The sequence below is a fragment of the Microcebus murinus genome, chromosome 12 (genome assembly GCF_040939455.1).
Source record: "Microcebus murinus isolate Inina chromosome 12, M.murinus_Inina_mat1.0, whole genome shotgun sequence".
NCBI classification, from domain to species: domain Eukaryota; kingdom Metazoa; phylum Chordata; class Mammalia; order Primates; family Cheirogaleidae; genus Microcebus; species Microcebus murinus.
In genome coordinates this window covers 62537471-62559346 of record NC_134115.1, presented here as the reverse complement: position 1 = coordinate 62559346, position 21876 = coordinate 62537471, and the positions used below count along the sequence as shown (strand labels likewise).

General features: G+C 49.9%; 1 protein-coding gene across 1 annotated transcript in view; it reads right to left on the bottom strand.

The window, feature by feature from the left end:
- Positions 1-21876, bottom strand: part of COL15A1 (collagen type XV alpha 1 chain) — a 102408-nt gene that overhangs the window by 21163 nt on the left and 59369 nt on the right. Inside the window, exons 15-29 of the mRNA XM_012769013.3 lie at positions 21671-21763; positions 21077-21202; positions 19804-19866; positions 12505-12540; positions 11959-12099; positions 11698-11766; positions 11132-11167; positions 10943-11026; positions 10005-10070; positions 8139-8174; positions 6195-6257; positions 3689-3757; positions 3543-3578; positions 318-371; positions 158-217 (exon numbers count right to left, since the gene is read on the bottom strand). Coding sequence (XP_012624467.2) covers positions 158-217; positions 318-371; positions 3543-3578; positions 3689-3757; positions 6195-6257; positions 8139-8174; positions 10005-10070; positions 10943-11026; positions 11132-11167; positions 11698-11766; positions 11959-12099; positions 12505-12540; positions 19804-19866; positions 21077-21202; positions 21671-21763 — 1032 coding nt within the window. The remainder of the gene's footprint in view (positions 1-157; positions 218-317; positions 372-3542; positions 3579-3688; positions 3758-6194; positions 6258-8138; positions 8175-10004; positions 10071-10942; positions 11027-11131; positions 11168-11697; positions 11767-11958; positions 12100-12504; positions 12541-19803; positions 19867-21076; positions 21203-21670; positions 21764-21876) is intronic.

Below are 21876 nucleotides of genomic sequence, written 5' to 3'. Positions count from 1 at the left end.
CTGGGTGGGAGGACCTTTGGAGGTGGTGGAGGAGGAAGAACAACATTCCTGAGCAGTCAGGCTGCAAGTTCACTGGACCCGGCACTCTCCCCCCCACCCCCACCCCCACCCCCGGCACTCTCCCACCAGCCTCCGGCCACATCCCCGGGGGACTCACCGGCATCATGATCCCTCGATCTCCTTTGGCACCTTTGGGGCCATTCAGTCCTGGTCGACCCTGGAACCCACAGGAGACACCTTAGTAAACCCACTGCCCACAGGCCAGCCTGGCCCACACATCCTCCCCTTCCATCCTGTCTAAGGACACTGATACCTACAGGTCGTCCGGGGAAGCCAAGTTCTCCTTTGTGTCCTGGTGGTCCTTTGGGCCCCTAGAGGCAAAACAAACACCAGATGAGGAACTCTGGGTTCAGGGAGATGGGGGGGTGTCAGCCAGCTTCTGTGGGCAGCGGTGACAGTGAATCACCGACAGGAAGGGGGCAAAGAGCAATGACAGCACCACCTACCAGTCTCCTTGTCTCCGGCCTCTGTGCTCTCAGCTAGAAGCACCTGCTCAGCCCTGCACCACGCCCTGCTTTCTTGCAGGCTCTGGCCCACCCCAGACTCTGGACCCAGCCCCCCAAAGTCAGGGCTAACCAAGGAGCAAGAGGTCAGAAGCCCAGGGCCTCAGCTCCCTGGTAGCTGGGTGCTGGCCAGCCCAGAATGTGGACCTCTGCCCTAGGTGTCAGGTCTCAGGGCTCACCATGTCCTGCATTGTAAATAATGCGGCTTTGGCTCAGCCCCCAGGCCAGCCCTGCCTAATAACTCGCTCTGGGATTTGCTTCCTGCCATGCTCCTACCTGTCCCTAGGGACCCTATCTCAGTGCTGGCTTTCCCGCTTCACATGCTTCTAGAGCCACCGTTCTGTTGCAGCCTCCTTCAGGAACCCTCCTGCCCTCTAGCTCTGGGATGCAGACCACTTGGCTGACAATGCCACGAACGATGTATCTCTTCCTAGAACATGTTCTGCTCCTGGCCTGCACCTTCCCACTCCTGTAGCTGGGTCTGCACTATCTCCTGGAGGAATGAATGGTTTAAGCCTGGGGCCCTCCAAGGTGCTTCTTCCTGTTACCATTATTTGCCCTGAAAAATGGCAAATAAAAACTGAGTTGAAACAGGTAAGGTATGTAAAGTACCCAGTCCATATTGCTCTTAGGGTAAGAAAAGCAAAGGTAGGTTGGGTGCGGTGGCTCACGCCTGTAATCCTAGCACTCTGGGAGGCCGAGGAGGGCTGATAGCTCGAGGAGTTCAAAACCAGCCTGACTTTCTTCCACTGGTCATGGAAAAAAAAAAAAAAAACCCAGCCTGAGCAAGAGCAAGACCCCGTCTCTACTATAAATAGAAAGAAATTAATTGGCCAGCTAATATATATAGAAAAAAAAAATTAGCCGGGCATGGTGGTGCATGCCTGTAGTCCCAGCTACTCGGGAGGCTGAAGCAGCAGGATTGCTTGAGCCCAGGAGTTTGAGGTTGCTGTGAGCTAGGCTGAAGCCACGGCACTCACTCTAGCCTGGGCAACAGAGTGAAACTAAGAAAGAGAAGAGAGGATAGGAGAGGAGGGGAGGAGAGGGGAGGGGAGGGGAGGGGAGGGGAGGGGAGGGGAGGGGAGGGGAGGAGAGGAGAGGAGAGGAGAGGAGAGGAGAGGAGAGGAGAGGAGAGGAGAGGAGAGAAGAGAAGAGAAGAGAAGAGAAGAGAAGAGAAGAGAAGAGAAGAGAAGAGAAGAGAAAAGAAAAGAAAAGAAAAGAAAAGAAAAGAAAAGAAAAGAAAAGAAAAGAAAAGAAAAGAAAAAAGAAAAGGTAGAGGGGTTACAGGACACAGACCACTTGGTCATTATGTTCTAGTGCAACACCTCCCAAACGTCAACGTGCATGAGAATCACCTGGGTCTTGTTCAAATGGAGACCCAGTGTGTCTGAGGTGGGGCCGGAGGTTCTGCATTTCTAAGACGCTCCCACGTGAGGTCAGTGATGCTGGTCCATGGACCGTACTTTGATAGAAAGACCCCAGTGAATTTGAAAAGGAGTTGTAAGCTATGCTAGTCACCAGGGCCACAGCTAACCCTTATGACACCTTTATGCAAATTAGAAGGTGCCCCTTACTGCCTGTGTTGAGCAAGCTGTGTGCAAGCTGGGCCTTGCTGGGAACTGCTGGCCACCACTGCTAGCTATTTGTATTTTCCACAGTATTGGAGGTTAGTAAGTAGTTAACCAGCGGTTAACATTAGACTCTCCCTATCTGTCTTAGCCCCCAGGTACCCTACTCCAGGTGTCTGTTCTTTGGTCCCTTAAGTTCACCCTGACTTAAGGTCTCCTAAGTCCATCTTGACCTAAGGGACCCTAAGCCCATTCTGACTTAAGGGACCAAAGACTTCGGAAAGGCTTTTGAAGGACATACACTGGCGATTACGGGCCATTCATCAAGTACACATGTCTGTTACAGAAACGTGAGGTTTTCTCCCCAGGCCTGAGATCAGCTGTAACCAGACAAACCCCATGGACAATTCTATCAAGGGCAGCTTGTCCATTGGAGGCAGCGGGGTGTAGGGGAAAGAGTCTGGGCCTATAGTGGTCCTAGATGCCTTCCTCATCTATAAAACAGGGGTTCTGCAATTTACCTCTTAGGGTTGTGAGGATGAAATGAGATGACATATGTGAAGTTTCAGGAGTGTCTGATCCTTAGTCAAGCTTCTACACCTGAACTTGCTTCGTTCTTTCGGGGGAGGGGGGAATATATAACAGGGAAGTTTAGGGTTTACCCTTGAGAGAAACGGGCTATTCAAAAGCCCAAGTGGGCTATAGATTACTAGAACAGTAAGGCCACAAGGACCCTAATACCATCTAGTACTAACCCAATCCTTACAACACAAAGGTGGGAACGGAAGCCCAGAGAGAGAAGAGGGCTTGCGCAAGGTCTCACAGCAAATGAGTAGCAGATTCAGGACTAGAATCCAAAACGCCTAGAGAGATTTTGTGGGGTTCCTCTGAGGGGCTCCCTGGGCAGCTGGCAATCTTTAGCCGACAAGCATTGTGGGTATAACTGGGAGTGCCCACCACCACCCGGCTCTCCCCTCCTTCCTGGACACACAGTAACCACATTCTGGGGCCCCAGGCATCTGAGTTCTGCCCAATGGGAGGTGCCAGAAGTGATGCTCACCATCTTCCCCTGTCTCTTCCCCCTCCCCAACCTCAGTGTGCCATCTGGAAGACCCCAGTGTGACTTTGAAGCCACAAGACGGCACAGTCTTGGAAGCCTCCTGGGTCCCTGAGACACTGCTTGCAGGAGAGACGCCCAGTGGGAACCACGGTGGCCTTCGCAAGGGTAGGAAACAAGCTGCTACTGTGTTAAACCACTGCGATCTTCACTTCATTACAGCTAGCCTGTTCTCATACATTTTGCCACATCCTTTGAATTTTCACAGCTGGGACAACTAAATATAACAGAACCAAAGTATGGGAAGTGCTTCAACCCCGAGACCAGACCCGGCTGAGGGACGCCCCAGCTTACCATTGGTCCCACGGCCCCGTGCACTCCAGGTTCACCCTGAAACAGGAAGACATGTGCTTGTCACTCAGAGGAACGCTGCCGTGTGAGACAGAAACCGTGGGAAGCCAAAGCAGATATGTGCCTCCAGGGTCTGGTGACATAGTTACCTTTTTCCCCATCAGCCTTTCCAGAGGAACGTCCCCCGTCAGGATGGCTCCCGGCTCTCCTTTCTCGCCCTACAATTCAGAGAGGCTGTCAGTGAAGTCAGGTCTCCTCCTGGCCACCTTGTCCAGAGGCTCACAAAACCCCCTCAGTCCTACCACCATGATTTATCTCTCTTGCCTTCATCCCAGGCCTGACCGCACCGCTACCACATTACCTCTCACTACAGTATTCGACAGACCCCTAAATGAATGGATGTCCCTGAGCTATCCCCTCCGTCCTAGCGCACAGGCTGTGGTCTTCCGTGCCCTCCAGGGCTCCCACTGATGGCAGATCTCCATCCTCACCCTCAAGGCCCCAGGATGCAGCCCCAGCACGGTCCTGTCTACCTCTCCCTGAGTGGCACCCTCAAGGCACCGCTGGCTCCTAATACATGTGATAGCTGGCTTTCCTAACAACTTGACTTGAGATCTGTGCCCACCAAGAATATTTATTCTTGTCGAAGCACCTGAAGTTAGGAAAGAGATGAAGGTATCAACATTAGAGGCCTCTCTCAACACAGGGGCGTCATATCTCCATGCACAACTTTGTCTCCAAACTCCAGGCTCCTGTGCAAACACTTACATGGTCAGGCAAAGCTAGCCTAGATGTTGGGAAATAGGAGATGGGGAGACTGGTGGCAAGGACACAGGATCTTGCTCCCAATCATGTCCTCGGCAGAGCCGTCTACTATTTCAGGAGACTTCTGAGAAGATGTATGTCCAGAGAACAAAGCTAAGTAGAGAAACCTTCTATATGACTACGAGGCTTTGGCCCCAAACTTCAGGGCTGGCCCCTGGCGACTGGGCTGAGCCGTGCAGAAGCTTCCTTTCTGCAGGGCTGGAAGCGGCCAGGGCAGTGGGACCAAAGCAAGCAGAGCAGCCTCTTCTCTCCACCCCCCTAAGCCCACACCTGGTATTAGGGTCTTACCACTCCGCTGGTGAGGAAAGGCAGTCCCGAGCATGCCAGCAGCGAGAAGAAGCAAGCACAGAAGCATCAGAGGCACAGAGAGAGAAAGCGCATTTGCTGCGATGACCGGAGCAGAGCCTGCTGGGCGCCCATCCCAGTCGTTCAGGGTGACAGGGGCTAGGGACGGGGTGTCATGTTGGTCCTTCTAGATCCACCTGACCTCACTACACAGGAAACAGGGTCTTTAAAGCAAGAGCTGCTCTTGTTTGACGGGGCCTCCTACCAAGCCAGAGCTGCCCCAGCCCCATTCCATCTCTGCAGGAGATGCGGCAGCAAAAGCATCCTAAGACGTCGCCTCCCTGTGGTGCCAAGCCTTTGCCCACACACTGAGCCCTCCACACCCTAGAACAGTGGTCCCTGGAGCAGTGGTCCACTGGACATGGGAACCTTTCTCCTCCTCCTTGGAGGCCATTGTAGAATGGTGGGGAGAGGGAGGAAGGAGAGACACCTAAGCTCCCTCCTCCCACAGAGCATGCTCACCCTCCTGACTGCCCAGGGCAGGCTCAAGGGGTTGCATGGTTCTCCCACTGGCTCTGTACCCACCTCCCTTCCAGCAGGGAGCATGCTGTGTCAGCTCTTTGCACGTCTTCCTCACGTCTATGTCTGTACCCCCGGTGCCTAGCACTGGTGGGCACACCTTAGCATAGCTATGGCTGAAAGATGGTTGAATACCCAAGTGGATGGGGGGATAAGTGAATCCCATCTAGAGTCTTTGCAACCTGTTTATGGATGTCACTTGCCCCTTACCTATAAAAACCAGCTTGGAAGTTAATTCTAAGAGGCAAACACAGAAGGGTACAAAGATCAGTTTGATAGCCTGGGAGTTCTCAGAAAGTTCTCTGGATGCTAAATATTGACTCCAAAGATTTTGGACCAAGACTGTCATCCAACTGAAGAATGCCTCAACTTATAATTTACAATATTAACATTCATTCTATTCATTAATTATACATTCTTTCATCCAATGAAAGTACTATTGCATCCAATGAGTACTATTTGCATACCAGGCCCTGTGCTAGTACGGGAGCTATGGAAAAGCAGTTGGCACGATGCCTGTCCCCAGGGAGCGCACACTCCAAGGGGGATGCCCCGCAGGGGGTTGGACAAAGCACACAACACGTGATAACAGCATTCAAGGGAGTGTTGAGTCCTCTTTCTAAATTATGGTGAAAATCAATTTCACCACCTATGTTGTACCTTTCCATTTCATGGAGGAACCTTGACATTATATTAATAAAAGCTAACAGCTGGAGAATGACTGCTAACAGGTATGGGGTTTCTTTTCAGCATGATGAAAATGTCCTAGAATTAGAGAGTGGTGATGGTTGCATGACCTTCTGACTCTACTAAAAACCACTGCATTGTACAATTTAAAGGGGTGAGTTTTATGATATACGGATTATATCTCAAAGAAGAAAAATGTTAACAGCTACTTTCGGCCAATTTGAAATGGCTAGCAAATTCCAGAGCCCTGTTCCACCCACACATCTGGGCCCCTCTCACCTGCTCTCCTTTTAGTCCTGGAAATCCAGGCACGCCAGTGTCACCTTTTGGTCCTCTGGGGCCCTGGAAGGAATAGTTGTAGGCTATTTTGTTGCTTGGGATTAAAATGCTTTAACTCATTGGAAAATGTTTTCAAAAAGTAGAATAGAGGGCACCATTCCCCAGGCAGGTGGAAATCATGATGAGTCTTAACTTTAAGTAGCCCAGAAATCGCTGTCTGGTGGAAGGAAGACAGCACTGAGTGTGAGGCCCAGAGGCCTCATTGAGCATTGGTTTCCTCCAACTGGGTGCCACTGACACAGCCTATTATCTTGTCCTTCAGCCTCTGCCTACCTCACGGATCCCACAGCCCACCCTGCAGCCTGCCTCCTGCACCATTCCCCTTCCAGGACTCCTATCCCTTCTCTGTTCCCCCTTGCCTATGATGGGACCCAAGGCACCCTTGTCTAACACCCCAGCCCGCCCCAGCCAGGCCTCCCACTTCATCTGCACCACCAGGGCTGCCCCCTTTCCCTCGGCCTCTCTGCCCTGCCCCCTCTGCCCCAGAGCAATGCCCGGCAGGAATGCCCATCCACCCCTCTGCAGAGCTGGCCAGAGGCGACCTCTTCTCAACTCCAACACAGACATGCAAGTCTGTGACAATGACTCATACAGCCACAATGTCTGTCCCCAAAAAGCATTTCTACACTTGATTGCAATTTAACTTTTCACAAGTTCCCGTCTTGTCTTCTGGGTAAAAGGGTGAGTTACCCATTATAGCAGTGGCTTTCAAATATTTGTTATAATTATTTATTGTGAAACTCTTGTCTCTCCTTTTTTTTCTTTTCCAGATCAAGTCTTAAATGAAAGCCTGATATATAAAATATGTCAATTAGAGGTCGGTGGCCTGGATCCGGCCTATGTGGCCCCCGCCTTACTCTCTGCAGTGGTCCTAGAGGGTCCCTGTGGAGCCTGGGATTCCCTCAGGAACACAGAGCCACTCGTTTAGAGGAAAATGTGTTCTGGAACATGCCCCAGGGCTTGGAGCAGCCAAGCCAGGGCTGGATCTCAGAGGTCTTGCCCCTTCTGCTAACCAACACATCTTCTCATGGCCACATTCTTCTGTTTTTTGATGTCTAGTTAACATGTACCTTTAGTGTCATCATAGGGTATGCTCCTTTAGAAAATGTAAAAAGTTCAGCAAATTACAAAGAAATAGAGAAAGAGACCACTTATAATTTTTCCACCATCAAGAACAAAGGTCTCTTACATTTGTGACAAGTTTCCTTCATTTATCTGGAAGCAGCACATGGCACCGGTTGGCATTTCACAGGTGCAGTGGCTTGGAGACATCATGCAGGTCCCACCCTGAAGGCAGGCCCACAGCTTCAGCACAGGCCCAGACTTTTAGCCAAAACTAATCTTTTTCTACACAGAAATGTGTTTTCACTTTCCAGGGCAAAAGCCCCATCAAGGTGCACACAGGCTATTGATTATTAGACTTCTATTCCACAGTGCACCTCCCTTCCCACTGTCCTTTGCCACTATCCTATCTCTTTAGGCACTTTATCTACTGAGACTATATCTATTTGAAATGCTTGACTCATGCGCTCGAATTCAGAGCAAGCCAACTGCTGGCTCAGGCTTTGGTTGGTCTGGGTGAAGAGACAGGAGTAAGACCCAATGCTCCATCATCATTCATAGAACAGGTGAGGGAAAAAAAGACAAGGGCACAAACAACTTATTTAAGGCAGAAAAGAACCATAGGAATAGTGACAATAAAGGCCTACAGGACTCAAAGAAAGGGTCACTTCCAGGCGTCCCCTGGAAGCTATGAGAAAGTTTATCAACAAGATGGCACTAGAGGGTGGTCACATAAAGACAGAGGAAATACCATTGCAGGTGGCAGGAACAGAATGAGCACAGCCCCAGGGCACAGATGGGAAGACGGACGGGGGTACTTACGGGAAATCCTGGCAGCCCGGGTATACCGTCTGGCCCCTGTGACACACCAAAACAAAGCAGGTGGGATTAAGGTCAGCATTTCCCAAGCCAGCAAGAAACTATGCCTGGGGGCCCAATCCCTCCCAGCACCTTCCAAAGGCCTGAGTGCTTCCCACATGGCAGGGCTCCACAGCCCAGAGGGGGATGAGGCCTGGGAGGGGAGGAGCCCTGCAGGATCACACAGCTAGTTAGTGCCAGAGGTAGAAGCTGCGGCCCAGGTACCCAGAGCCACCGCCTCCCTGGAGCCAGAGCTCAGTGCTTTGTCACAGCCTCTTCCCCCAGGAAACTGCTCAAAGTTTGAAATCTCTGGGGGTGATGAACACAGCCTCAGGCCCCTGATAAATAAACTCAGAGGAGGAGGAGCAGGGGGTGGGTGGGACATTCAGGGTGGAAGAAAAGAACTACAGTAGTTCTTTTAGTTTAGGCGTATGTTGGAGGGACTCAGTTCTTTTCCCTTAGTAGGAGTGAGAATTTTAAAGGATCAGCCAGTTTAAAGTCCCAGGACACAGGGAGTTTGTGCTTCACGCCACAGGGGGCCAGGACTCTTCTTCCTGACAACCTAAGACACTTGCAGCTATTAAAGGCATAGAGTTTGGCAGAATCTATCTATTTATATCTACATACAGAGAGAACACTAGACAGTGACAGGTCTCTCCCCACACTGTATACGTCACGGGCTGGAAAAGCATAAAGGTGGCCTGCAGGACTGGAGTCCTCTCAGGGAGGGAGCTGCCACTGAGTAGGACACAGCTTGATCCAGCTGTGTTTTCAAAGGGGACCTTGAGGGTCTGGATTCGCCCAAGGGGAGGACAGAGATTGCAAGGAGGTGGGGGAAAGAGAGAAGGGGCCGGCCGTGCTAATGCGGGGACTGTTAGAACAGATGCCCCATCTCTGGTTTTACGTTGTCCGTGTGTTGCTTTAGTAACAACCTACCTAATGCCCTAAATCACCCACAGTTTGGGAAAAACAAAGACCCTCTGTGAACAGACTTTTGTTTGTTAGTGGGTTTGCTCTAGGGTTTGATTATTGGGGTGTTTTGTATGATCTGTTTTAGTAGTAGTAGTAGAAATCTGTTTTAGTAGTAGTAGTAGTAGAAAGGTGCCAGCTCCTTTGGCACCCTTGAAGCCATGCAATCCTGGGTGACTCTGGCACCCACAGGAGACACCTTAGTAAGCCCACCACCCATAGGCCAGCCTGGCCCACATGTCCTTTTCTCATGTCTAGTCTGAGGAACACGGATACGCCCTGTCCCCTGCTGGCCAGCAGGTGCTGGGAGATGCAACGGGGACCTAGACCAAGGCTGCATGAGGAAGCTTCCTTCCTCTTAGCTTCTGTTGTGCCATGGACACAAGTCCACTCTGGGGACCTGCAAAAATAATGCGACTTCTTTGTGTGTTCTTTCCTGATCTATTGGGGGCTAGAAAAATTGGGACAAGTCACATTCCCTCCTCATGCTCCAGTTTCCCAAGAGCACAATGACAGGTGTTTCTAGGCTCTTTCTGTTCTGTGAAAGAAGATAACCTAAATAAAAGCAGGCAAAAGTGTTGCACAGGTGTCAATTTGTTTTTCACCAAGGACCCTCTGATGTCCATTACACATAACTCTGATGTGTCGGACCAGAGGCTTCCACTGCACCGGACAAAACTCTCCGCACGACCAAATTAAAGTGATAGCAGCTTTTCAAAAATGCAAAGTTCTCTTTCCATTCTCCTTTGATATACTCTAGTCCTATGCTTCAAGAGCTAAGGGATTCCAAACCAGCCCAGCTTTGCTGGAACAGGGACATCTGGGTAGAAACTTCACTCTAGGGTAGCCGTGGATACAAACCGGAGGCCCCACAAGCTCAGGAATGCCCGAGAAATTCATGGATCCGTGGGTGATATTGATCAAAGACTGAAAAGAGAAAAATCAGACAATGAGGACAAAAGATGGCATGTGTCCCGCCTTGTTCCCGCAGCGAGGCTTTAATTGAAGTCGCCCAGCATGGCAGAACACGGCAGCCGCTGAGAACACTCCCACCCCACTGCCAAGCCACGCTCCCTCCACTTCCCAGAAAACAGCCTGAGTGCCTTAGCACTTTCCTCTTTTAATTTATTTTAAGATTACACAATACGTGAACGTCTTCTCTCTTTTAAGATTTAAAAAATATATATATATATATGTAAAGCCATAGAAAGCATGTAGTGTTGGGATGTGTGTGTGTGTGTGTGTGTGTCCATGTGGTTATTTTACATAAATGGCACCAGGCTGTATGTATTATTCTCCAACTTGTGTTTTTCACTCAACCATATTGTGTAGAGATCGTTCCATGTGGAATTTCAGAGTACAGATATTTTTAGCTTTAAGAGACTGCCAAGGAGCGGTCCAAAGGGGCCATACAGTTTACACTTCCACCAGAAGCACACGAGATCACATTTTCCCCACACCCTTACCCACACTCGATATTTTTTAACCATACTTTTTTTTTCCTCTTTCACTTTAGTCATCCTTCTTCCAGTTATTTGGAGCTTTTGGTCTTTCTGTTGTCTATCGGCATGTTATTTCTCTGGAAGGGCCACAGTTTTCCACAAATGTGGTGTCTCAATATTGGGTGGACCGTAGTGATCTGGTCCCAACCCACATTCCAACCCTCTCAGCAGGGACGCTGGCTGTGTGCCCCACGTGTAAGCAGCAGCCCTGACATGGGGACAGCCTTTTCTCGCCTTTTCTCCCCTGCAGCCCAGGCAGGAAATGTGCAGGCAAGCCCCGCCCCGGATGGTACTCACACTGGACAAGAACTCCACGCGCCCAGGTGGCCCCCTGGGCCCCGGGGGTCCCACAATGCTGGCTCCATCCATCCCCCTGTCGCCCTGGTTACAGCAGCGAGAAGTGAAAAAAATAATCACTGTATGTGGATAATGTCCCTAGAGCCAGGCTGGAAAGTCCTCCCACCCCCACCTCAGGGGCGACCTCACCTTGGGTCCTCGCTCTCCTTTCTCCCCTTTGGGACCCTGGCAAAACAAACAGATACATGATTATCCTTCCAACCGCTTCTCTCATTCTCCATCTCTCCTGTCGTCTTGCCATCTCGCCCCAAGCTGTCACGCTGATTTCCTCCCAGGCAACGGGAAGAAAGGACGAGGGGCAAACTCCCCGTCCAGAGTCAGAGAGCATTAATAGAGGCAGCTGGAGAGGCATCTGCCAGGAGCACTGGGTGTTGAAATGGGGCAACAGGAGAGAGGCAATGAAGCAGGGATGCTTGGTGGTAAGGGACTGGAGAGGGAGAGGAGGACAGAGGAAACCAGATGAAGAAGGACAAGGTGGGTTTCAAGTTTTCTTCCTACGTGATGTTTTGTGCAAAACTCCTGGGCTGCTTCTCAGAGAAACAAGCTGCAAGCGGCACCTCGTCTCCCCGCTTCACAGCTGCGGGCCGGAGGCGCTGAGAAGGTGAGTTACTGAAAGAGGCAGAGCCAGGATGCACCCACAGTCCCCTCGCTCTAGTGTGACAATCCTCACAGCGAAGTTTCCAAAGTCAACCTACCCTTGGAGCCATGGGTCCGGAGATTCTGGGTTCATGCAGAACACTGAGACTTCCAGAGCCTTCGGTGTCCTGGGGAAGGAGGAAGAGTGAGAATTTCAGATCCAATTCCTGAGTACCCACTTGTGCCAGGTGGGCCGTTGGGAACTGGGGCTCGGAGGGGAGCTGGCACAGCCTCTGCCCTCGGGCCAGCGTTCAGCCTGCCGGCCTTTCCAGCAGCCCTTAGTGCACATTGTTCTTTAACCACAGAAAGGAGGGAAGTACCTCAAATCCAAGTCCCATTGCACATCCAGGGCCTGGGGGGCCCGGGGGACCAGGAGGCCCTGGGGGTCCCATGATCCCAGGAGTGCCAACTTGTCCGTTTTTCCCTGGGGGCCCTGGTAAGCCTCTGTTGCCGGGGTCGCCCTGTAAGGAAGAGGACAGGCTGATTACCCAGCCCTGGGTTCACTCATGGAAGGAACAACGTCAGAAAATCACTCTTGGAAGTTAATTAGGTTGATGAATTCTCTGATCGCTACTGCTTAACGGTACAGAAACAGCTGTCTTGCTAATTGACATTTACTTGGAGACGGGCTGATGCACTGGTCTGAATGCATTCGTAGGGAGGGGTGGGGAAGGAGGAAACAGGGAAGGGCGTTTAATCCCCACCATCCCAGCTGTTCTGCCTTCCCTGAGCCATTCCTTTGAGACGTGTTTCTCTCTGCTCCGTGACATTTATACACTCAATACTCCAGCCCAGCAGTCCAATTATAGTAAACCCAAAGAAAGGGGAGTCAGGAGGGAGGAGAAAGCTTCTTTTTTTTTTTTTACCTTTTCACCAACTGAGCCATTGGGCCCTCTTGCTCCCTGAAAAAAAACAAAAACAAGGGCCAATTACTATACATCTCACTAGGTAGGTTTAGAAGAAAATACAGAATTATGGACTCTTGAGTAATAGGGTATGAAAACGGGACTCTTTCTGTCTCGGTTTTGGCTGATGTCCCCAAGCTGAGCACACTACGATAGAGGCCGGTCTGCCGTGCAAGTCCTGCTGAAAGTTTGTGAAACCCACTTTTCAGCCATCGGCTCGTCACCTTCCTCAAGAGCAAACCAGAGAGCTGAAGATTAACCAGAGAGAGGTCACAGAATCCCCCTGGCAGAGTCGTCAGAGCCCTGGTGTGGTCCCCTCCCACATCCCGCCATGACAGAAGTAAAGGGATATTTCCCCTGCTCTAGACCAAGGGAGGGGCTTCAAGAGCTGCTATGTGTCCCCTGGGCTTTTGGAGATATGGGGGATGATGACTGATTCTCTTCTAGAAAGATCTAAAGACCAAACGTTGGCTGGAGTAGCCCCAGGGGACAGAATAGAAGAGGGTTACACGTCCACCCCCAGTGGGGACCACACTACAGTCTCCTGGGGGTTAGATGTGGATCCCACAGAAAGGAGCCAGCAGTGGGCTCCAGGCAGGCAGAGGATCAACAGGAGGCCGGAGGACTCAGCTGCCTTACATCAGAGGACTGTGGTGGGGCCCTCACGTGGACACCATGGACACTCTCTGAGAAAACCATGAATGCACCTGCGAGAGAAGAAGCCAGCAGTCGATGGCCATGCAGAAGGTCCTGACACTGACTATGGTGTACCAGCCATCTGAGACGGTGCCCTTTCCCTAGTCCCTGTTTCCCCTGGGCTACAGTCCCCTTTCCTGCATCCAATCCATAGGAATGACAGAATGGGGAGTTCTAAAATAGCCACGCTCAAAAATAAGATGAGGATTCACACTAGACTTGCAACAGGAATGACAACGGGGAACAGAGGGGAAGCTGAAGACAGGCTCAGCCACTGAGAGAAACCACAGAAGAAAGAGCCCTGTGCAGTGGTGGTGGGAGCCAGGCGCAGTGTGGCCATGGGCCTCAGGCAGGGGGACAGTCTGAAATTCTGCAGCATTAGCCAGCACAGTGGCCCTCACCTGTAGTCCCAGCTACTCAGGAGGCTGAGGTAGGAGGATCACCAGAGCCCAGGAGTCGGAGATTACAGTGAACTAGATCTCACCACTGCACTCCAGCCTGGGCAACAGAGCAAGATCCTATCTCTTAAAAAAAAAAAAACTATAGAAATTCCATTGCAGGCCAGCCATCTAGCCCACCTTCTCCTCTCCTCTCCCACCCACTCCTGCTGAGGGGTGACTCTGGGTGCCTTAATTTTGAAGAACAGTAAGAGTTGTTTGTTGGGGAAAAGAGATAGGGCAGAGCCCCAGGTGACTCTGGGAGCTCCAGGGGCACCCCAAACTCAGAAGATCAGCTGCCAAGGTACCCAGCTGATGGCATAATCCACTCCTCCCACTCCTTTCCTGAAACCTGCAAGTCTCAGAAATAGCTACTGCTCACCTCCCCAAAGTCTGCACAGAGGCATAAAACAGACTAAAGCAGACTCCAATTTTAAAAGCAAACACAAGCAAGAAACACCAAACATCCAAGGAAAGGCAACACTACAGAGACAACAAAGTCAACCGCAGAATACACACCCGAGGAAATAGAGTTAACAAAACAATGCAGTCAGCAATTTAAGTAAACAATATGTGTGCTTTCAGACAGCAAAGTGAGGGTATTAAGCCCATGAAACAAGGAAAAGCTATTATGAAATAAGAACAGTGGTTATGAAAGAGAACCAATTAGAGATCTTGGAAATAAAAATATAAAACTGTTGAAGAACTCCATAGAAGGACTTAATAACAACAGACACACTTGAGGGGAGAATTAAAACAGAGACCAGGCAACAGAACTCTCAGAAAGCAACACAACAAGATAAAGCCCTAGAAAGAATGACTAAATAGTTAAGAGATACAGAAGACAGAACCAGAATTTCCAACATCTGTGCAATTTCACTGGCAGAAGGAGTGAATACAGAGGATAAAGAGAAAATAGTATTTTAAGAAAAAATAGCTGAAAATTTCTGAAAAAAACCACAGAACTCTCCAGATTAAAGAGCACCCTCTCTCCCTACCCCTAAAAAGGCCCACAAGAGTACCAAGAAGGATAAATGGAAGAATAAATTTTGAAAAGAATCCACATGTAGTTACCATACAGGGGAATTTCACAATACCAAGAATAAAGAAAAATAAATCTCCAACTCTGCCAAAGGGAAAAGTCCGATGGTCCTATACACACAGGGTGAGAATGAGAGAGAAATCTGACTGTGTCTGGCAGCACTGGGTGCTGGAAGACGACGGAGATCATCTCCAAATCACCAAGGGCAAATGCCTCTGAACCTAGAGTGCTATACCCAGCCAAATGAGAACAAAATAAAGACATTTAAAAAATTTTAAATATCCGAGGTCTCAGAAAGATCCACGCCATCTGTAGATCTCAAAATATGGCTAGAGGATCTACTCCCACAACAATAATTAAAGAGGAAATAGGGCACAGGAGGCTTGTTTCCTCTTTTAAAATGTATTCATATATTATTTTTATAATTACAATTCAATTAGAAAAATGCCTAGAGTTGCTCTGTCCTGCAACCTAACAGCCCCGAAGTGCTTCCCCAGAGTCCCATGCTTCTGCCAGGACATGGGCAGGGAACAGGGACTAACTCAGCTAGCAGGTGACTTCCAGCTCCGACCCTCTGGAACCCCAGTTGAGGACGAGCCTAAACCCAGCCCTTGGGGTAAAGGAGAAAGGAGAAAGGTGAGGCCATGGCTGCCCAGGAAAAAGACCTACACACCATGGGCAACCGACACACAGCAAGCTCCCTGGCTCCTTCGCAGACTGGGAGTTCATGCTCTTTGCTTGGGGGCTGCGATACCCTCCCTCGGGGACCTGGCTGCCCTCCTAGGTGAGGTTCGTGGATCTGCCGGGTGAGGGCTGCCAGGTGAGGGCTGCCGCGTGATTTTGGAGGAAGACAAATGCCTCCCATATGGAGGCATGCATGGGACCTGGGAAAGGTTCTGACTCTTGCAATGACAGCTCCCTTGTTTTCCTGTTGGGAGACCCTGCCCAATCCTTGGCCTTGGGAGTGGGGACTGCAGGGGATGAGGGTGGGGTAGGTCCTGGGCCTCTAGGAGGAGGCACCCGGCTCTGCAGGCAGGAAGGGTGACGCGGGATGGCATGGAATTTCTGTAGTCAAAGACCTCTGTAGGGGCCCCTGAGGCAGCCTCATGGAACCTTGGCAGCTCCCTGGAACAGGAGCCATGGGGGACACCCGCCATTCTGAGATGGGAGGTGGGAGGAGCCCGAGTGCTCAGTGAAGGAAGTAGCAGCGCTGAGCCCCTTCACCTTCCTGCCCCGCCAAGAAGAAACTAAGCGTGACCTTCCACCTGGGCTGAAAACATGACTCAAATAATTGGCTTCCCATGTTATTGCCTAAACCAGAGGCTACAGTTTCTGCGTCTGCTTTTCTTGGGCGTGACTGGCCTCACTGTCGCCTGCTGCCTGTTGCAATCTGCCCTTGACGGAAGTGCCAGCCTTTCCAGTAACAAGTGCAACCACCATCGGGCTATTGTGAAACAGAATCTAAAGTAGCCTCATCTCTGAAAACCTCGTAGTTGTGTTGCCAGTTGATCCTGTTAAAGAAAATTGTGTCTATAAAGTAAAAGCTGTATTTTTTTCACTTATCTTCTCTGTTCTTTTCAAATCAAGAGTGCGTCTGTAGGAGTCCCAAAGGAAATTCTAGAAGATATTTTGGACCTTGATTTATCTGTCTTAAATGATTTTCTTCAGCTTGTATGGTAAAAATGATAGTATTTGGATCTATTCCGTTGGCTCACAGATACAGCGGCCATCAGTTTGTAACATGAGCAGATCAGCTTGGGGGTGGAAGAGCCCACCCACCTTACTAGAATTCCCGTGAACAGGCAGGGTGGAAAATGGGAGCTCCAGTGGGTAGGCTCATACTCCCCAAAGGGCGGTGGTGGAGTTGTGCATCTTTTCTTAATGAGAGAATTTTTATGCAGTGAGGCCATGCACTTTCTTGGAATTCCAGCTAGTGAGCTGCAGGTGTGGTTGTAAGGGTGAAATATGGAGAGACCAGTTCTACAATGGAAACATTGCAATGCATGAGGTATAGTAATGCTGTGTGTTGCAAAATCATAGTTTAGAATTCATTAAATGTTGGCTCATTATGGTGAACTGGATTTCCTAAGGACATTACCAGGTTTCAGCATATAGGAACATCAAAGAACCTAATGGATACATAGATTTTTTTTTCCTATTGTGATATTTGAGACGGCACCACTTACTGCCTTGCGGATGTCTGTTGATTTCATGCCTGGTGTTTGTAATACTGATTATCGGTCTGTTTTCCATTACAATTGACTACGGTCTATTTGATTTTATGGAGGCCTGTAATCCAGATGTTGTACCGAATACTTCTGATGATGAAAAAGATATAAAGTAGGAACATGTTTCATTTAAACATGTCTTTACAAGCTCTAAACCCATTACTGAATCCTAGGCAAAAGCCGCTTGTGGCTCTGTTCTTTATTATACAAGATTTAAAGAATTGTGCACAGACAAATTAGGACTACTTGGAGAAAGGGAAGATGATGACAATTTAATTGCACTTCTCATACATCTTATGGGAGAGACAGAAGCTGATTTGACAATGACATTTCGGCAGTGCAGTGTAATTACTCAAAGGTAGTTACTGGGAACTCAATGTTCCTCAGCAATTCTGGGCACTGGGGAAAATTTCCAAGCATAAACTCTTTCCTGCCCGAGTGTCCTAGTCCCTTTTGAAGCTGCAGAATAACATGAATGGTTTAGTTTCTGAAAGAAGAGAAACAGTGACCACTGTTACTCCTAGATATGCTCTGAAGAACTGCTGGCAGAATATGCAGTGCAGAAAGCAGGAAGGAATGTTTTCTGCCATCTCCTCTAACAAATTCTTCAGCATTCTTTCCAGAAACATCTCCAGCTGAGAAAGCAGGCAACTCCTCACCTATTCCTTCTGGGGCTAACGGTGTTAGCGTTAGCTGCTCCTCTTCATTTTGGAAAAATAAATCAAGGAATACTTCTATCATTGAACTCAGCATAGAATAATCTATTTGATAAATTCTTAATGACCATCCACATCTTGATCATAATCCAACATTTGATAATAATGATTGTGTATAAATTAAAATTTTTTTCCATCTAAATAAACTGAGCCTTATTCTCTGGGTGGGAAACTCCACATCAAATAACTGCCTAGACTGGGCTCTGCGCCCTGCTCCTGGGAAGGGAGGCTGACTTCATCGAAGCATGAGGAAACACTTCCCTACAAGTGGCTCTATCCAACCGTGGAAGGCACTGCCTGGACAGGGAGTGAGTTCCTTGTCACGGGAGGCGTGCAAGCTGAAGAGCAGATATTCTGGTGGGGAATTAAGGGGACAAATGGATCATTGCATCTTACATTCTGTTACATCCCTGAGATTGTGCATTTTCTTTAGCACATTTTTGTTATTTTACATCTAGAATATGCTCCTTGCTTGATTTCTTTTTTTTTTTTTAAGTAATGTCATGTGCAAGGTTTCCCTTCAGCAGATGCAAATTTCCAAGTCCTTCCAGGGTCAGCTTTTACTTGGTCAGAAAGCATCATATACACACAGTTCAACAAACGGAGACTCAGTAAATTTTAGGGAAGGACAAACAGACAAACAAGTGATGGATGCCAACAGCCATCCTGGACAAGCTCGTGGCTGTGTGCACGGCTGATTCGGGGGCAGCTGCAGCATGCGCCTGCGCGGTGCTCTGTGCAGCTGTGGGCATCTTTTAGTGACAGACCGAGTATGGGAGGGGCGGGGGGGCGGGGGGCAGGAGGCGGTAAGAAAGCAGGTAAGATGAGTGTAGGTCTGTGGTGTTTCCTGCAAAACTTAATTTCTCATGAAACAGTTGGTACATGTAAAATGAGTTTCTCAAATCTCGACAATTGTTTCTTTTTCTGAGAAATAAGCTTTCCACGAAAATTGAGTTACTGCTTCAATTACAATAAACACACTCGAGAGCTGATGGAAACTAGAAATGCAATTCGCTGACGGTGGTGTCTACTACGTCAACATTTTCCATGTCTTCATCTGTGAGGGGGGCAGGGAAGGTCCCCTCATCCCATCCCAGCGGGGAGGGCCTCCGCCTGCTCTGACACCAGGGAAACCCGCCGAGGCCCACCTTGTCCGCATTGCCTCCCTTTGCCAGATGCCGCCTGTCTCACCACGCAGGCTGGGAGCACTGAGGGGCAGGACTCACCGTCCCCTGACCCCGTGGGCACCAGCGCGGGCTGACAGACGGAGAAGGAAGAGAATGAAGGCAGGCCAGACTCTGGGAACAGCGGATGAGTGGTGTCTGAGTGACTTTCACTCATTCATCAAATGCTCAGGGGCCTGCGCGAGGTTCTAGGGGTACAGAGGCAGTTCTGTGGCTCTATGTCAGGGTGAGGGTGAGGAGCAGACCGGTAAGTGAACACCTGTGCTGTCATCGGCTAGGAAGGCTCTCGCAGCATGAATATTGTGCTAATAGAAAGTGGAGGAAGCAGACTTTCTGCTCACGAAGCACTGGGCACAGCTTCCCAGAAGATGTACCTGAACTGGACCTTGGGGGACAAGGAAAAGGACATCCCAGACAGGGAGACGACCACATGCAAAGGCCAGGAGGCTGGCAGGAAAGAGACAGCCAGTGCAGGCTGGGAAGGGCTGGAGGTCTGCACAGAGTGAGGGTTTGGCCTGCAAGCAGTGGAGCCCTCTGTGCTTTCTCAGTGGCCAGGGCAGTGACCGACAAAAGCCTGCTACAGAAGGTGGATGGGGCAGGAGGCCGGAGGGTGGAATGTGGGTGGACGGAACTGGGCAGTGATGAGGAAAGAAGAGATGCGGCCAGCTTAGGGGGAGAGAAAGGTGAGAGATTTGGAGGGCAGACAAGGCAGTTCTGGAAACTGACCAATGACAGCAGGAAGGGAGAGGAGAGGGGAGCTATCAAAGACTGTTCACGGAAGCTGGGGACACACAGGAGTGGGCAGAATGAGTCCCGTGACAGGGACATCCAGCAGAGATGCCCAGTAGGGACTTCAGGGGGTCAGGCACATAAGAGGCAAGGTCTGGCAGAGGGGTCAGAGAGAGAGGAGTGGGCCCAGTGGCTCCCATGTGTTAGACCCTCCCATGTTCCCCATACCTTCTCCCCTTTCATCCCGGGAATGCCGCTGACTCCATCAACTCCAGGCTGTCCTTTGGGGCCCTGGGGAACAATAGTGACAATCAGTCCACAACATCTCTGCTAAGAATCACATATAAAACCTTTCTAAGGAAGAAAGACAAGCTTGGGAGTGGGTGAGGCTGGTGGGCCCAGGGCCTGGCGTCAGGTCCCAGGCAGAAGTGCTAGTGTCTAGCCCCAGATGGGCTGCTGCTGACTGTGCACCTGTGGCCGGGTGTCCTTTGCTCTCTGGGTCACATTTCCTTCTCTGTGGGCAGGGTTGAACTAGATGGTCTCCAAGGGTCTCCCACCCCAAGCCCAGCCCTGATGTCCTATGATTCCTGCCTTTCCAACATAGACACTCTGCAACTTATGATGGGGTTACATCCAATAAAGCCATAGTAAGTCTAAAATATCTTTACTTGAAAATGCTTTTTTTTTTTTTTTTTGAGACAGTGTCTCACTCTGTCACCCAGGCTGGAGAATCATGGCATGATCATAGATCACTGCAGCCTCTCATTCCCAGGCTCAGGCAATTCTCCTGGCTCAGCCTCCCCAGTAGCTAGGACTACAGGCGTGCACCACCATGCCCAGGTAATTTTTAAATTTTTTGTAGAGATAGGGTGGTGGGGGAGGTCTCACTATGTTGCCCAGGCTAGTCTCAAACTCCTGTCCTCAAGTGATCTTCTCACCTTGGCCTCCCAAAGTGCTGGGATTACAGGTGTGAGCCACCGTGCCTGACCAAAAATACGTGTAATAAATACATCTAACCTACTGAACCTCATAGTTTAGCCTAGCCTGCCTTAAATGCTCAGAACACTCCAAAGACATCTAACACAAAGCTTATTTTATAATAAAGTGTTAAATATATCATGTAATTTATTGAATGCTGTACTGAACGTGAAAACAGAATGGTTGCATGGGCACTCAAAGCACGGTTTCTACTGAATGCATATGGCTTTCTCGTGGTCATAAAGTTGGAAAATGATTAAGTGGAACCCCCATCAGTCAGAGATCACCTGTACCAACCATGACGCAGCAGCAAAGTGATGTGTAAGGGGAGGGTTTTCTTGGCTGCTGCTCCTTGTGAGTCTTGGCAGTGACTCAGATGAGGAGGATTTTTGTTTACAAACTGCTAGCTGCTCTCTGCCCACCGTGAGCCTTAGACGGCGCTGAGGTCTGCAATCTGCACGCCCCTCCGTGGCTAACGCGAGCCCCACAGCCACAGAGAGGGGAGAGGACTTCAGTTGCTCACCGGGAGCCCGGGTTCGCCAGCAGCTCCATTCTCGCCAGGAGATCCAGGGGGTCCCGTGAAAACATCTGTTCCTGGTTTTCCTGGAATTCCAGGTGAGCCAGGTGGGCCTGGGGGACCTGGAGGACCCTAAAACACAGACACTCTGTTAGAGATGGTGAGGGAGGGTAAGCACACACTGAGCATTCATGTTCCATATCTTCTCTCCATTTCTCACAACAGCCCTACAAGTAGGGATTGCTGTACCCACTTAGCAGATGGGGAAACTGAGGCTCAGTGAGATGATGTGACCCAAGATTCATACGTACCGAGTTAATTAGCAGAAGAGCCAGGATTTGAGCCCAGGCCTTTCTGAGCCCATTGTATCATGTTTTCTCCCCAATGGGTATACAAAGTAAAGATCAAGTTAGTTGGACTTCTCAGAGGTGCTCTGGCTAATTTAGTTTTCTGGTTAGCTATGAGGTCAGACACTGCCTGTTGTGCAGCCTTTGTTAAAATCCCCCTGGAGTGTCCCGTAATCCTAGCACTCTGGGAGACTGAGGTGGGAGGATCGCTGGAGGACAGGAGTTCGAAAACGCCATCATCCTTCACACTCACCCTCAACAGCTCCTCGCTGCCCATCTGGTCACCGGAGCCAGAGCCGACATCCAAGCCCCAGCCCGGGCCGGAGCCCTCTGCCTCTGCTCCCACCTGAGAGAGAAGAAACCCCCCAAACTGTCATGCAACTGCCAGTCTCCAAGGACAGCCACGTCACCAAAAATCTCCCCATATTCTGTAGCCCTATAACTTCTGCTCCTGACTTT